This window comes from Pongo abelii, chromosome 16 (genome assembly GCF_028885655.2).
Source record: "Pongo abelii isolate AG06213 chromosome 16, NHGRI_mPonAbe1-v2.0_pri, whole genome shotgun sequence".
Classification (NCBI taxonomy): domain Eukaryota; kingdom Metazoa; phylum Chordata; class Mammalia; order Primates; family Hominidae; genus Pongo; species Pongo abelii.
In genome coordinates, this window is record NC_072001.2 from 105,058,821 (window position 1) to 105,072,399 (window position 13,579).

General features: G+C 36.6%; 1 protein-coding gene across 1 annotated transcript; it reads left to right on the forward strand.

The window, feature by feature from the left end:
- Positions 1-11,474: 11,474 nt before the first annotated feature.
- Positions 11,475-12,411, forward strand: LOC100456311 (olfactory receptor 4F15-like). Its single transcript, XM_009250225.3, is given in 3 exon segments — positions 11,475-11,799; positions 11,802-11,951; positions 11,954-12,411. Coding segments are annotated over 3 exon segments (933 nt in total).
- Positions 12,412-13,579: the final 1,168 nt, after the last annotated feature.

The following is a 13,579-nucleotide window of genomic DNA, read 5'->3' on the forward strand; positions in this document are numbered from 1 at the left end:
TATATTGAGAATATACAAAAAGGCAAATTATACTAGAATTTCAGACAGATATGTGCTAAGTAATCTATGTTACATTTAACCAGAATATCACTTTCTACTAGTATGTGTTGTGTTGTCTTTTTTTTTTCTTCCCAAATTGAATTGTGATATCAATCTCTTGCTTATGTAAGAGATTTAAAGATTAAACAGTGTGGCTACTTTATCTCACCAACATTCTTACCTATATATAGTGTCAAATAGAATTACTCTAAATGTTAAACAATCCATTTTGAATGTCAGTATGTGGTTTATTGCCCATTTTCTATTTTTTCCATTTAAGGTAGATTATCTTGCTTTAAAGATGAAGGTTAATTTTTACTAGACTTACTGATTTGTCTTACTATGTAGCTAAGTTGTTTTTTTATTTTTTCAGCTCATTATCTGTTAGCTATTTATTTGCTTATCCTTTTTCAAAGTCCATAAAGAGAAACTACACTTTTTTTTTTAAAGAGGAATTTTGGTATAAAGAATTAACTAAGTATAAAATTGTGTTAAATAAATTTTGTGGGAGCTACTGTTTTGAACTAGCCTCCTGTATTAGGCCCCAGCCGACCAGGTGATATAGTTTGGCTCTGTGTCCCCACCCAAATCTCATCTTGCATTATAATACCCATGTGTCAAGGGAAGAACCCGAGGGGAGGTGATTGGATTATGGGAATAACGTGGCTTCCCCCCTGTTGTTCTCATGATAGTGAGTGAGTCTCACGAGATCTGATGGTTTTATAAGCTACTGGCATTTCCCCTGCTTGCACTCACTCCTTCCCACCACCTTGCGAAGAAGAGGTCTGCTCCCCTTTGACTTCCACCGTGTTTATAAGTTTCTTGAGGCCTCTCCAGCCATGCAGAACTGTGAGTCAATTAAATCTCATTCGTTATAAATTACCAAGTCATGGGTATTTCTTTATAGCAGTGTAGAATGAACTAATACAGCAGGCAAACCAGAACAGTCACTTGTGCTAGGTGCCGCGTAATCAGACTGAACTTCAAAATTAGCCATTTTCAACCACCCCCATCACCCCCAAAAAAACCCCACATTACAATCAGGCTGAGTCACTATAATACAAAAGTCCCTTCTGTTTTAAGTATCTTTGAAAAGGCCAATCCATTTTTTGTCTCTGATTCTGCTGTCTTCAGCCTTTTTCTGCCTACAAAGCCAAGCTCTTCTGGCTCAGCTCATTGAGAACATTCATTCTATTTGATAGAACAAGGTATTGCCCAATTCTAGAATCACTAATAAAAGCCAATTAGATCTTTAAAATGGTAACTTCATAATTTTGACAGTTGTTAATTAGTTATTTGAAAAAAATGAACTTTAAGATAAAAATGTAGCATTTGTAGGAAGCAGCTTTCACCCCTAGAAAGGGGGAAATAAAAGAAAGAGGTTAGAACTACTAAGACTTAAATAAATAAAACACCCCAAACTCTTAAAGCTCGGAGGAAGAACCTGAGGAGGTGAAACTCAAATATCTGAGCAGAGGCGGATGCTGCCTGGCTGGTGCTAGTGTCTTTGAGCTTAGAGGAGGCCCTGTGGGTCAGAACACACCCTGGAGGAAGAGGCACCACTGGCCAGTGCAGGTGTTCCTGAGGAGGGTGTGAGGAGCAGAGCTCCTCTAGCATCGGAAAAACTAACTGGATTCAGCTGCTGCTTTGGAAAACAACCAAGGTTGCTGAGGTGATGAGTGTGGTTGGGTGATGCTGACAGGCACAGCAAGCAGAGAGGAGGCAAACAGGAAGAAGCAAGTCCCTTCTTCTATCTCCAGCCTTGCAACTTCCCTCTAGTATCCCTAATGGTGAGTCCAAGCAAGGAGAAGCTGAAAAGAAAAAAGAGAAAGTTGGCAGATCCCCAGCTCCTGCATCATACAGAGTGTAGACAGATACACTGGTGCTGAAAACACATGCGATTACTTAGTAGGATCATAGAGTTTTTGAATTTTAAAGTAAATTATAAATAATTTCAGTCCTTTCTCATTTTGGAAACTCTCGACTACTAGAAAAGAAAGTAGTTAGTTCAAGATGGTAAAAGTAGTGTATGGAAGATCCAAATCTAAACCCTAGAATCCAGACTGACAGACTCCTGGTCTTCTGCTGTCTTCTATCGTTTTAGAACATATTTTCATAGTTGATAAATCTGGTGTTCCCACTGGACTGTTAATTTTTTACTTACATAAGATATAATTCACCTTGTATCTTGAGTGACTGTCAAATAACAGAGTTTCAACAAATGTTCAAGCATGATTTTCACTTAATCCATTCAGTCCTATTTTACATTTCTTTTTCTGATTCTTTGGATTGTTTTAAAATAAAGCTTTTATTTTGGAATAATTTTAGATGTACAGAAAAGTTACAGAGATAGTCCAGAGGGTGCCCATATGCCCCTTACCAAGTTTCAGTTTCCCCTAATGTTATCACCTTATATTTCCATGGTACATTTTCCAAAACTGAGAAATCATCACTGGTATAATACATTACTGTAAACTAATCTCTAGACTTTATTCAAATTTCACCAATTTTTTCCATTAATGTCTTTTTATGTTTCAGAATCCAATCTGGATATCACATTACATTTAGCTATTATGTCTCTTTAATCTCCTCTGAGGTCTGTGACAATTTCTCAGTCTTACCTTGCTTTTCATGGTGTCACATCTTCGAGGAATATTAGTCAGATATTTTGTAGAATGTCCCTCAATTTGAGTTTGTCTGACATTTTTAATTATAGTTTTACATGGATTCTGGATTTTTGAAAAGAATACCCAAAAGATGAAAAGATCTTCTAATCCCATGATAATGGGGAGTACATAATATCCACACAGCATCACTAGTGATGTTAAATTTGCTCAATTTGTTTATTATTTGATCATGATACAAGAGAAGTGACTTCTTAGATGTTACATATGGCATCTGCATTCTTTCTTCCTAATTAAGCTCCCCAAGTTATCTATGGGATTGATGATGGTTTGTTGTAATTTGAGTATATAATAGATTTTTCTTGGGGGTATGACTGGGGTAGAGATTTTCTTGGCATATAGATTTTTCTTGGGGTTCATTTAAACTCCATCCCATTGTGGTTGGATTGTAAAGGCAAGCTGTGTACGTGATTGTTCTATGTCCTCTTCTCTTGCTCCTTCTTTGATTCAGTTATGTTTTGCTTCTATACAGATGGAACTCTTGGCATCTCTCTCTTTGAGTTTCCTAGTCTTACGACTTCAGAACTGATGTTTGTATTTCAAATCTTTGTCTATTTATGCTTAGTTTTCCCTAGGAGTTCTCACTGGAGAATCTTTGGCAGTATAACCACCTTAGCCAGTTCCTAGTGCCTCTATATTTCACCCTCTGGCCTAATTCTGTATGAGTGGGCATTTGAATATTTTGCCATGAATTTTTGATGTGTAATTGCTAGCACAGCAACATGGATGAATTAATGACTGCCCTTTAAAACCCTAAGTCTAGGGTCAGGACTATGGAGAAGAACAGGATCTTTGTGCCCCCACTTTGATATAATTTCTAGGGTTGGTACTATTCACTAATATTTAGATCAGTCATTTGCTTTATTTGTAGTTTTTCCCATGCCACAAAACAGTGATTAATAAAATAATTCTCACTAGTTCAAAAGATCAGTGCCTCATAATGCTTTAAAAGACATGATCATTGTCATTGCTGATCTCTAGGGAGACAAGGTAGAAGGTGTCCATGGCAGTGTTGGTTTTAGTATAGGGAAGATATGATCTGGAAAATATTAAACAACTGCATTGATCAGAACAGATGCTGGTCCCAGAGATGGAGCAAGATCCTGGAGACTCCTGCTGTTCCAGGCATTAACTTTTAGTAGCTGATTCATAAGGAGTTCTGAGGAAGCAACTTGGAAGTGGTTGGAACCTTAAGAGGCTTGTGACAGTGGCTATATTCTAACCAGTGTGCAAGTGTTTTAAATTTTTAACAACTGGTATTACTACACTGGTGTCTTCTAGCTAAATATTAACATTGTTGGTATGTGAGGGTTGAAGTTAGAAGCAAGGTCCAATACTTGCTTAATCCAATCAGTGACCCTGAAAAACTTGGGGGTGATCTGAGTACTCAGAAAGGCAGAATGTGGTGCATACCCACCATGGAGTGCTTTGCAGTATTTAGAAGTGATATACTAGATGTACATATAGCAACATGAGATAAGTGGAAAAAAAGAATTAGAATGAGATATAGAATACCATTTTATATGTATATGCATACAAACAATACTACATGTTTCACGATAACACAAAAGCAAGACACACTTAAAAACACCAGAATGGCTGTCTTTGAGAGAAAGGGATTGAGAATGGAAATTAAAGGGGATAAACAAGTAAAACAAGAGTGCTTGTTGTAACCCAATGATCATTGCTTGTTGATCAATTGATCAATGCTTGCTGTAAACCAATTATCATTAAGCACTATGGACAGAGAAACATGATTACACTTAAGGTTAAAAAACCACACAAGTCCCGTTGCTTCCTCTTAATATTTTGAAATCAATCCTTATTCATATTATTCCTGCTTCCTAATGACAGACACAGTAAAAGATAATGGAATTACTTCAACAACTGGGTTCTTTTATTAAATTCAATTAATATAGTCGTCTTTGATTACAGAAAACTGCAAGTTGCTTTGGAAAAAATGAATGTGAATTAGATAAAGCCTATATCTCCAAAGTGCTTGGTACAATATGTTAAATTTATCACTTATAAAAGTCACATTATAAGATATTAAAATTTTTTATAGTTTACTCTTTTACTTGCCTACTTTATTCATTATAGATAAAATTTACAAGGATTCCATATGATTTTTATGAATCTCTTGGAAAGTGGATATTATTAGATTATCTACAGACACTTTCATTTATCATGATATGATTTAAATTGTCAAAGATTGTGTCCTTTGCAGGGACATGGTTGGAGCTAGAGGCCATTATCTTTAGCATACTAACTCAGGAATAGAAAACCAAAAACCACATGTTCTCCTACTTATAAGTGGGAGCTAAATGATGAGAACACATGGGCACATAGAGGGGAGCAACACAAACTAGGGCCTATTGGAGGTTGGGAGGACGGAGAGGATCAGCAAAAATAACTAATGGGTACTAAGCCTAATACCGGAGTGATTAATCTGCACAATAAACCCACATGACACACGTTTACCTATGTAACAAACCCGCACATGTACCCCTGACCTTAAAAATAAAAGTTAAAAAGAAAAATAATCAAGAAAATTATAAAGTGGTGGAGATTGATTTTCTTAGAGATTCTAGAGTCATTCCTTTCTCCTGTGAGTCATTATCAACATTTCTTCTTTGTTGCTTTGAATATATTTCTAGGAGACAATTTCTTGGCTCATTGACTTTAGAGTTGCAGTCCCAGGTCATTATAGCTTTATTAGGTCACTATCCTCCAGTGCAGTTAATTAGCTATTTTTCCATTTTTATAAATATTTTAAATATCTGTGTGTGCTTGAGATGATAGTGTTTAAATAGCTACAAGGTAAGGATGGCATGAAGTTCACAACGGGAGCAAGATAAATTAGATAAACTTCAGCTGCCGGAAAGACTCAGGTAACAGTTTGTTAGCCTGGGGTAGAAAGAAACAGGTGGTTGTGGTGGGGAAATGGTGATCGCAGCAAAGGAGTAAATATGAATTACCATGGATATGGAGAACAAGAATTAACCTTAGTTTTTAACTAAAACTTAGAAATGACTTGGAGATTCAAAGGTGCAAAGGAGTACACTACAGAGTCTGGAGTCTGCACTGTGGCTTGATTCAGGGCAGGACTAGGATGCATGTAAAGTTGTTTGTGGTACCCAGAGACTTTTGGGGAACACTATTATCCCTGAAAATGAAGACAAATATGCTTGTTGTCTTCCTAACAAGCTTGTTGTTTACTTCTATTTCTAGAGAAGACCCAAGATATAAAAAGGAGAAAGTTCATCAAATACTAGTCATAAGTGAAGTATTAAAAGATAAAATTCCAGTTTCATGGAATCAAGATGGAGAAGGAGTAATTGAAAACTTATTTGGAAGAAAAACATCTAGGGTTCTAACTCACCCTGAACTAAAAAAATGTAGCCTCTGTTAAAATTAGTTGATTGAAGAATGGAGAAAAAAAAGTAGGAAACTAAATGTGTAATACTTGTTCATGTTTTCAAAACATTGATGATAAATTTTTAGGTCTATACAATGAGAAGTTTAGGTAGTGAAATGGAGTGATTAGACAAAAGTGACAAGATGTAGAAGATGGATCCTTTGAGGAAGGCTAAAGCAAATTGAGGTGAATAAAACTAGAGGGTACAGATGAGTGATCTTTATTTGCTTTTACCAACATCAAGGATATTAAGCACTTATCTGACAGAGTACCTGACAACTTCTTTATATCCACAGGGGATGAATTAAGTGGATATCAGCTTAGTTGAAAGGATGGAGATTTCCTTTTTGTAAGAGAACATTTGGACTTTTATGTTAATGAGAAGCAGGACACAGCCGGGCACGGTGGCTCATCACCTGTAATCCCAGCACTTTGGGAGGCTGAGGTGGACAGATCAGTTGAATGCAGGAGTTCGAGATCAGCCTGGCCAACATGGTGAAACCTCATCTCTATTAAAAATACAAAGATTAACCAGATGTGGTGGTGCATGAATGTAAACCCAGCTACTTGGGAGGTTGAGGCTAGAGAATCGCTTAAACCTAGGAGGCGGAGGTTGAAGTGAACTGAGATTGTGCCACTGCAACCCAGCCTGGGTGACAGAGTGAGAATCTGTCTCAAAAAAAAAAAAAAGGGCATGACACCTGTTCATAATAGCTAAGAACATATTTTTGAACCCTGAAAACTGAGGGAAAAACTGACATTTCCTGGATGGGTAAATAAAGGAACTGGTTCAGAACATAGTCTCAGATCTTTTCTAGCTCATTGAGTTTATTAATTGAGAATAATGAACATCTTTTTAAAAAAATTTTTAAATGTAGTGATCATAAATCTATTCTAAGAAGTTGCACAATTTCAATCCCATGCAATTCCAGTTAGGTGAATTTAAATTTAAATGATTCCATCAAATGCTAGACTATCTGTATTTGTCACACTATCACAATTGTTTAATGTAAATAGATGATAACTATAATTCATGTCATTGTAATTATTCAGAGCAATAGCCAGGCCGGAACTAGGTAACTCAAAGCAGGATATCTCCTAATGGCAATGGCCTTAGGAGAGAACACATTCTTTCCATGCGGGGTTTGGCATGCATCAAAATAATCAAACACTTATAACCCAATGTGTCATCCTGGAAGCCATTCAGCGACCCAAAGATGCATACTTAATACTCAAGAAATGTGAAGACAAGAGGACAAAAGCTGAATAAATTTTTAGATCTGCTGCTATTTGCTCTTTGTATTATTTTCTCATCTTTGCTTTATGAGGGATTGTGAAGTAGGTAAATTTTGTGTTTAGCTCAATTTATTCTTTTACTCAGTTGTGGCTTTCCTGCGACTCTTATTCTCCTACCCAGCCCTTAAGCTCTTACTCTGTCTCCTGAAGCAACCAATCCTTGATGATCCTTCTTGGGTGATGACTCAGCTTAAAAATGGATCACTTATTTCTTCATCATTAAGAGTCTCATGTCTTGCATGCATACGATCTCCACTAAGGAAAGCCAGCTGTTATTTTTTTTGTTTGTCTGCAATGCTCAATGGAGCATCCTTCCTGTAGCAATGTAAGCAAAACTAGGGACTTCAGTATGTTAACCTAAAGGAAAACAACTCTAATGCTGCAGTATGTTAACCTAAAAGAAAGCAACTCTAATGCTAAAAGGAAATATTTTGGGGCACTGGAGCTTTTAATATTGCACATCTAGACAAACTCCTGCTTTGTTATTTCTTCTCCTTTATCACAATTTTCCACTTAATGAACCATCTTAGTCTCCTGTTGAATTCAATAATTCAATTTCCCCTTTTCTTTTTTTCTCATCTATTTCCTTTCTGATTTAAAAAAATGTATTTAACTTAAAAAAACCCACCTTGCCCTCTGTGTAGGCTCTGTCTTTGAGTAAACTTTACACAGAATCTCATATTTTTTGAATGACCTAATAACCCTCTTTTAGTTTTGTTCTTTTCCTTGTAAATTCATTAAAAGTGAAGTTTACCACTATTTTTTTTGCTATTCTGAGTTGTCAGTTTTTGCTATTCAAATTTCAGTTTGGAGGAAGCACCACATATATTTCTACTTCACGGCATATTTTTATTATTCCTACTTCATGGAAGCCTTAATAGCATCTTTGCTAGAAGGCTATTTTTTCTCTTAGTGATCAGAAGGATTTATTTTTGTCTTTTTTGCCCATTTCTAGACAAGTTTTTGTTAGTTTATAGTTCAGGTCACGAGGATTTAGATGTAAATCACAGGATGGTTTGCACAAGTCTTACTTAAAATTGTTCTCATAACCTTAGATTCTCATTTTATCTACGTTCAATTTTTTATTAAACATAATGTATATATTTTCACCTTTATATCATCTCTAAGGTTTAGTGCATTGTTAGGCACTTGATAGATACAGCATAAATACTTGTCGAATGAATGAGTGAATAAGCCAAGAAATCTCCCCAGCATTGTTTCTGAGTTGCTTTACAGTCAATACAAAGAATCATGGTATGTGAAACATGACCCCACGAGTTATATATATATATATGTGGGGAGATAAAACCAATCATATTTATTGGATAAAACCCACTGGAAAATAGTGTAATAGAAGTTATAGTGGTAAGAATTCAGATAAAGGAAGAAGTCAGAAAACAGATCTCCTGAAAGTGGAAATTGAATTAGAAATAAACAGAGTGTTTAAATTCCCCAGGTAGTTGATAAATTATAGACTTTCTTCAAATGTTCTTACCCTTTCTGTAGAATGAAAATCTGTATGTGACACCAAAATTGCATTTGCTCTGGTGAATATGGATTCCACAAAAGCAAGAATTCTTGTCAATGCTATATGCCCAACCTCTGGAATTGTGTCTGGAATCCTGGGCACTCAAGATATTTTTTGAATTAATGAACAAAAATCACTCAGAGAACCACTCAGGAGTTAATTATATACCTAGAATAACTACTTTTTTAAGAACATGTTGGTTGACTAATGATCATTGTTTCCTTATTGATAGTCATTAGTGGCCATGCTTGGTCCTACATGTAACTGGAGTCAGAAGTCACTAATGTGTAGTTACAAAGCAAAAGTCAGGATGCACCATCTCTCCCCATTCCCTCAATATCTCTTCCACCTTCCTGACAGGCTACTTGAAATCCCTCTGTCAGATTCATTACTTTAAGATTTTCCTTTTCCCCCTAAAACACTTGTTCACAGTAAGAAAGCTGTGCTGTATAGAGTAATGGCCTTCAAAAATGTTCATGTCTTAATTCCTGGATCTGGCAAAAAGGTACAGATATGAATAAGAATCTTGATTTACTTGGATTATCTGGAAGTTCCCAGTGTAATTACAAGGGTCCTTATAAGAGGAAGAGTCAGAGAGGAGATGTGATGACAGAAGTTGAGGTTGGAGTGATGCACTTTTAAGAGGCAGAAAGTCATGAGCCAAGCAAGGGATGGAGGCATCCTCTAGAAGCTGGAAAAGGCAAGGAAACGGATTCTTTTCTAGAAGCTTCAGGAGGAATGCAGCTCTGTTGACACCTTGATTTTAGCTCTGAAAACTCATTTAAGGCTTCCTTACTTTAGAACAGTAAGAATATAACGTGTGTGTGTGTGTGTGTGTGGTAAGCCACTAGATTTGTAGTAGCTTGTTACAACAGCAATAGTAAACTAATGTAACAAGTATTTACTGTAAAGTACTTTGAATGGGAGTAAAAAGTTCTTGGTCCCAGTATAAATTTTCCCACCAATTACCTTTGTGAGGCTGAGCAGATCGCTTCCTATATTTCTTTCCTTATGAATTATTTATAAAACATAAATGTTGGACTAAATCAGGAACACGCCATTGAACAATGAAACTCTAATGGTTTATTTCTGGAAGTTGTTCTTCATCCTTAAAGAATCGTAATATTGTCACACCTCCCCATGCTGGGACCTGGCCACCATTCTTTAGTTTATTTTCTGGACTTAATCTTTGTTACTCAATCATCATCTTCTTCTAGAGTGCAGATACAGACACTATCTGGCTCTTTTCACTCAATATTTTATTTCTGCCACTTTTATTCACTCCAAATGTATTTTGATAAAAAAGAGACTGCCTTTATGTGACATGGTTTTTATCTTATGGTATCCTCTGGGGGTGTATTATCTACATTAGAGGAGTTTATTTCTGCTCATTACGTATTTTTTATAAAAATTGAGATTAAAAATCATTTATAAAATGAAGTGGTTTCTTCCATTTTGAACCATATTAGAAGCCTTTTATTGACTATTTAAAATGAATAATAAGACCCCATATTTATTTTTATGACATCTTACGTAAATGTTTCTTTGAGTGGTTAAATAAGTACAGGATTGAAATAGGGATACTGTGATAATTCCTGATTGGCATGCTGTTAATATACTATCAATATAAACCTTACTTAATTATGATGTACTCTCTTGACTCCAGTGTCGTTCTTCAGTCCCATTAATTTATGCCTTCATTCAACAAGTGTGATACACTTATTATGTGACTGATTGTGTTGGTAACAATTGGTGATTGTGATGGTGGTGGGAGCTACCGTTGTGAATCAGCCATGGCTTCTATACCCAAGAGTCTACATTTTAATTGGAGAAATGGACATTTATATAACTGTGAGAAGCAGAGTAAAATAAATGCTAATGGTGTGATGAGAATACAGTGTCTGGGGCACATTGGGAAGATTTCACACATAAGCGAGAATTTGGCTGGGATTTTGAGAATTAGATTTTGTGAATCGGAGAATAGAATGAAAGAAATTTTGAAATTTAAAAAAGAAAGGGAAACTTCTAAAGTCTAATCGAGCAATATAAATAATAGAACAGAGACTTTGAAAGCTGTATGCTGTGCATGAGTAATTGTTAGGTGGCTCATGTGACTGGCTGAAATCATATCCATTGATAAGAAATCATAGTGAAAAGTATTTAAAGATGACCTTATATCTCACCCAAATAGAACATCCTGGGAAAGATCAAATAGGAAATATTCATGTAACACAAAAGCAGAGGAGAGCTAGGTCTAAGGATGGAATTAATTTAGTAGTAGTAGTTTTGAAAACCATAATGCCAAATAGCAGCCAGCTGACCCCTCTAAGTAGAAGTCCAGCATGCATGTGATGAGGGTTATTTGGCTGTGTGAGATGTTAATATGATACTTATTTTCATGGCTGGAGGCTTGCTTTCTTGAACACGAATACTTGCCTAGGTAATTCTTTCTAATTTTCTTTCTTCCTTTAGGTAAGTAACATGAAAACTGATCTTGGAGTCTGAGGCAATGAATGGAATGAATCACTCTGTAGTATCAGAATTTGTATTTGTGGGACTCACTGACTCATGGGAGATTCAGCTTCTACTTTTTGTTTTCTCTTTGTTGTTCTACTTTGCAAGCATGATGGGAAACCTTGCCATTGTATTCACTGTAACCATAGATGCTCATCTGCACTCCCCCATGTATTTCCTCCTGGCTAACCTCTCAATCACTGATATGGCATTTTGCTCAATTACAGCCCCTAAGATGATTTGTGATATTTTCAGGAAGCACAAGGCCATCTCCTTTTGGGGATGTATTAGTCAGATCTTCTTTAGCCATGCTGTTGGGGGCCTGAGATGGTGCTGCTCATAGCCATGGCCTTTGACAGATACGTGGCCTTATGTAAACCTCTGCACTACCTGACCATCATGAGCCCAAGAATGTGTCTATACTTTTTAGCCACTTCCTCGATCATTGGCCTTATCCACTCATTGGTCCAATTAGTTTTGTGGTAGATTTACCTTTTTGTGGTCCTAATATCTTTGACGGTTTTTACTGCGACCTCCCTCGGCTCCTCAGACTTGCCTGTACCAACACCCAAGAACTGGAGTTCGTGGTCACTGCCAATAGTGGACTCATTTCTGTGGGCTCCTTCATCTTGCTGGTAATTTCCTACATCTTCGTTCTGTTCACTGTTTGGAAACATTCTTCTGGTGGTCTAGCCAAGGCCCTCTCTACCCTGTCAGCTCATGTCACTGTGGTCATCTTGTTCTTTGGGCCGCTGATGTTTTTCTACAAATGGCCTTCTCCCACATCACACCTGGATAAATATCTTGCTATTTTTGATGCATTTGTTACTCCTTTTCTGAATCCAGTTATCTACACATTCAGGAACAAAGACATTAAACTGGCAATGAGGAGACTGTGCAGTCGTCTTGCGCATTTTACAAAGATGTTGTAAATGGCTTGGCTGTGAAGATGTGTAACTATGGATTATTCCTCATGCTGGTTGCATAAAATAAACTGCAATTTCAGAGAAATAGTGAAGACTCAGGCCATATTATATGCCTGAAAATTTATTAAATTTTGGTAACAATTTCACCATTAAATTAGAAGTGATGTTATCCTTTGGCACAGTGTGCATCAAAGTGCTAAATATTAAATCTTAATGTCTTTTGTAACCTGCCACTTTGAAAGACCTTGTTCTAGGTGAGTGCCGTGTAATTGAACAAATAACTATACTATGTCTTTTTTTTCTCTATTGGACAGATTATTCTATTGATAGACAAACTACACATTCAATTAATCTGTTTACTACCTAACTCTCATTTATTTATTTATTTATTTGTTTATTTATTTATTTATTTGAGATGGAGTCTCGCTCTGTCACCCCGGCTAGAGTGCAATGGCATGATTTCAGCTCACTGCAATCTCTGCCCCTCTGGTTCAAGGGTTCAAGTAATTCTCCTGCCTCAGCCTCCTGAGAGCTGGGATTGCAGGTGTCCATCACAACCCCCGGCTAATTTTTGTATTTTTAATAGAGACAGAGTTTCACCTTGTTGGCCAGCCTGGTCTTTAACTCCTGACCTCAAGTGATCCACCTGCCTCAGCCTCCCAAAGTGCTGGGATTATAGGCACGAGCCACCATGCCTGGCCTGTTTAGTATCTAACTCTCTTGATTTTAATTCTTTTTGTTCCTAAAGTGTTTGCTTTATATTGCTACAGTCTCTACATATTTTTGCCTCCTTATCAGGCTTCTTTGTCTGGCCATCTACAAAATTGTTAGTCCTATATTTAGAATATTCAAATTTAAAGTTAGAGTGGATTACCAACGCCATCTGTTCCAATCTCCTCAAATTACACGTACTAAAATCCAAGAATTGAGCAGTGACTAGTTTGCCCAAAGGCACATAGCTGGAAACCATCAAAGAGAGCCAGGCACAGAAACCATGACTCTGACTGCTAGGTCAGTGCCCTTTCACATTCAGATCAATTTTGTTTTTGATTTGATGTTCATATTCCACTCTTCCATCTTTATCATTTCTGAATCCTTCCCTACTTCTACCACCACTACATATTGCCTTGTTCAAGTCCTACCAAAGCTGAATTTTAAATCGTTCCTTTAATTA